The following is a 3,631-nucleotide window of genomic DNA, read 5'->3' on the forward strand; positions in this document are numbered from 1 at the left end:
GCCGCGTCCGTGGGCCCCGCTCCCTGCGTGTCCTTGGCTACTTGTCCTGCCTGGCTCTGCTGGGCCCCCCGGGGCTCGGGGCGGCTGCCTGAGGGGTGTGGGTGTCGTGGTGTCTGCGCCGTGCCTTCTATGCCCAGGGTGGCCCGAGGCGCAGCGCCCCCGTGGGGTGCCGAGCTGAGCCTCCGCACACGCGATGGCCTGCACCCCAACCCCCGAAACCTTGAATGGGGTTTTGCTCCACCGCGATTCCATGTTACTTTAAGGGGTCCGGGGTCTCGCCAGCCTCCATCCCCTTCCGCCATCATTGCCAGCCCCCCCCTCGCGCCCCACATCCCAGACAATGCTTGTCACCACCAAAGCAAGAAGAAATAATAATAAAGCGAAAACCATTAACTCTTTAACCACTGGCCTTGGCCTAAGCGCCCGACCTGGTCCCTCCCCAGACTAGCCCCAAGGAGCCCCAGGTCTCCCGGGCCCAGTGCCCCTCCACCCCAAGGGCAGACCCCTATCCTCACCTTGGGAATGAGGGGGAGAAGACTGGGGACCCAGGTTCCCCCCCCCCGGGGGGATCCCCCACCAGCTCTCAGGCCCCCCCAGTCCCCAATCACTGTCCAAGGTCAGCAGGGCAGGCTACCACCTCCCCTTCCCCACTAGGGAAACTGAGGCCTGGGACTGGCTCAAGGTCAAGGAGGCAGTTGGAGCCCAACTGCAGCCTCTGCCACTGGTTCATGGGGGGAGGGGGCCCAGCCCAGCCCCCTTTCCCCTTCAAGGCCCGAGTTTGGCAGGGCTGACCAGGCAGAGAAAGTGTCAGCTGCTCTGGGTGGGCCAGGAACCACCATTTGGCCCTTCTCTGGAACCCCCGCCCCCTTCCTTGGCCGAATGAAGGGCAGGATATGTGGGGGGCAGGGGCTATAGAACAAGAGAAAAACCAGGCGCCTTCGGGAACCCCTAAGAGCCCCCACCACCACAACCTCGCAGGCATAGGCCTAGTACACAACACAATCCCACAGTGACGCCGAAAGCCCAGGAGGACACGCCACAAGCCACAGCTAAACCCAGTCAGGCCCTGGGGGGATGGTGCAGGCAGGCCGTGGGGGTGGGATGGGAGGTTCACTTTGGCCTGGGACTACCTCATTAGCAACATGTGGGCTCCACCCCACCCTCACCCCAGCTTGGGGGTCCCCCCCCCTCGAACCTCCATCCCACCTCCAGGCCCCTTCTACAGGCCTGCAGCATCCTGGGCTCTGCCCTCAGCAGCCTCTGCCGACCACGGGCCAGCACAGGCTTGACCCCGGGAATCTCATGGGGGGGGGTTGGCAACCCAGGCCACCCTCCCCCGGCCACCCCCAGGGCTGGATGGAGTGAGGCCTGCCCCTGCCCATCCTAAAGGGAGCCTGCCAAGAGCAGCAGCTTTCACCCTGAGGAGGGGCAGGGCGCTGACAGGCCCTCGGCAGGCCATTTGCACGGAACTCAGGGAGGAAATGGGCTCTGATGGCAATAAAAGATCCAGGTTAGGCTTTCCAGACATGTGGAGGCGGCTACATGGGAGTAACTGCACCAGGGGCAATGCTGAACACAGATGCCCCTCCCCATGAGGCATGTCTGGAGCCAAGAAGGGGCCTGGCCACCTGCAGACCCATCCCCTGGATCTCAGGGGCCGATTCTGGGTGATCCCTTCGGCCTGAACCCCAGAAGCAAGCGGGCCTTCCACAGAGAGAGACTGTGGCTGTTGGCCAGGCTGAGCCTCCCTGAGGCTGCTCCTTGGTGACACCAAGGCTTGCCTGGCTGAGAGGAGGCAGAGTCAGGGACTGGGGAGGTGGGGAGGGCCTTCCTGGGCCACACCAGCCAGGGTAAGAGGGTCCTCCCTCCATGTCCCATCCAACTTGGCACAGATACCCCCAGAGAGACAAGCTGCTCAGAAAGGGGCAGGGACTTGCCCAGGTTATGAGAGCCCCCAGCAGTGCCTTTCACAAAGCACTGAGGCTTCCACCCCATGCCAGGGTCATGGTCTTTATTTTCGGGGAAGTCCTGGCCAGAGGGGGCAGCTCTTAGCTGAGGCAGGAGCTGTGGGGCCTCCTCTCTGACCCTGCCTCCAGCTCCTCTCCTGACTTCACGGGTGAGGCACCCAAGACTTTAGGGTCAGGGAGGGGCCCCTCCCCAGTATCAGCCAGCGTCTGGGACTGGAGTTGGGGTTCAATGTCTGCATAGCCCCACCACCCCGAATCTGAGGCAGAACCTGGCCTCTCTCCCACCCCTGCCCATCTCTCTTCCCTCCACACAGTGATCAGCCACACATGAGGTCAGATCCTGACCCCAGTGAAGGTCTCTGGGCTTGTTTCCTTGGCTGTAAGCCGAAGACAGTGACAGGTTCTGTCACAAGGTTGTTAGTGTTTGAGGAGCACACATCTTAGAGCACAGTGCCCGGCCCACGGGAAGCACTTGACCAACACTGGGGGCAGCAGGGCTGAGGACAGCCTCCCCAGGGCACTGCTGCTCCCGCCCGCAGCCTCCCTGCCTGCAAACCGGGCTGCTGCTTGGAGGAGCTGGGAACTCAGAGCCTGACTCTCTGGGTCCAATTGGAATTGTCAGCTGAGTGGGGAGGGGTAACCCCCACACCCTTAAGAGACCAGGGCACCTTCCCATCTTCCAGGGAGAAGTGCACCTGTCTGGCCTGCCTTGTCTCATCGCCCTTCCCACTTGTGAAGTTGGGGATGGTGCGGTCCTGCCATGGTGAGGTGACCAAGGGGGTGGCCTCTTAGGCCAGGGCCACAATGGGGCCAGAACCTCTCCCAGGCCTGCCCTTGTTCTCTGGGACTGACAAGAAGGCCTCCCAGGCGCGCGAGAGCTGTTCTCTTCTGCCCCCTGGAGGTCTCAGCACAGTTTTGTTTTGTTTTTGGTGGGGTGGGGGGGGGCGGTGTCAAAGTGTTGAGAGTGGGCCTCCTTCAGAAGGCTCCTCAGGACCTCAAGACTGCTCCTGTTCAGGACTACCTCCCAGACCCTTTATCCGGAGCTGTGTCCGCTGGAGACAGCCCACCCACAACCTCCCCCTCTTGTTCCAGCCTGTGTGAGCTTCTCAAATATTGCCTTTCCCTGAGCGCTGGGCCGGCAGGACTGGGAGGTCCCTCGAGGCTGCCCTGTGGCCTTTCCATGCAGCCCCTCCCTCAGCAGAGGAGGCCTGACTGAACCCCCGACCCCCACCCCACTCAGGGCCCCTGTCACCAAGCACATCAGAGACACTGGGCTTCCTACCTTCCCCTGTCCTTGAGGGAAAGCCCACTTCACCCCAGACCCCCGCCTGCACAGACACCCCTTGGGCTGAGGTTCTTCAGGACCCAGCAGTGGAGGGGGCACGTGAGCCAGAAAAGATCCATGATCGGATGGGACCAACGGATGGGACAAGTTGGTGGCCAGGAGCCCGATCTCTCTACTGGGAACCCCCTCCCAGCTTGGAGCCTCAGGCCAGGCTGGGATAAAGGCCACACTGTTCGCCCCGAGGGGAGGCGGCGGTGCTGAGAAAGGTGGCTCTGTTGGCTGCACAAGGCCCCATTCACCCGGGGCCTGGCTGGCCCACAGCGGCCTCAGCCTCCTCAGGCCTGCGATGGCTGGCCTGGCTGGGCAGTAGCTTCCGGGG

The 3,631-nt window shown here is 63.0% G+C and overlaps 1 protein-coding gene across 1 annotated transcript in view; it reads left to right on the plus strand.

The window, feature by feature from the left end:
• Window positions 1–1,894: 1,894 nt before the first annotated feature.
• The window catches only part of MTSS2 (MTSS I-BAR domain containing 2), a 17,677-nt gene continuing 15,940 nt past the window's right edge, over window positions 1,895–3,631 (plus strand). The window contains exon 1 of the mRNA XM_045293820.1: window positions 1,895–2,730. Within this exon, the coding sequence (XP_045149755.1) occupies window positions 2,728–2,730 (3 nt within the window). The 5' untranslated portion in view covers window positions 1,895–2,727. The remainder of the gene's footprint in view (window positions 2,731–3,631) is intronic.

The sequence above is a fragment of the Echinops telfairi genome, unplaced genomic scaffold, assembly GCF_000313985.2.
Source record: "Echinops telfairi isolate 266 unplaced genomic scaffold, ASM31398v2 ScPeMD7_2291;HRSCAF=2852, whole genome shotgun sequence".
Lineage (NCBI taxonomy): Eukaryota > Metazoa > Chordata > Mammalia > Afrosoricida > Tenrecidae > Echinops > Echinops telfairi.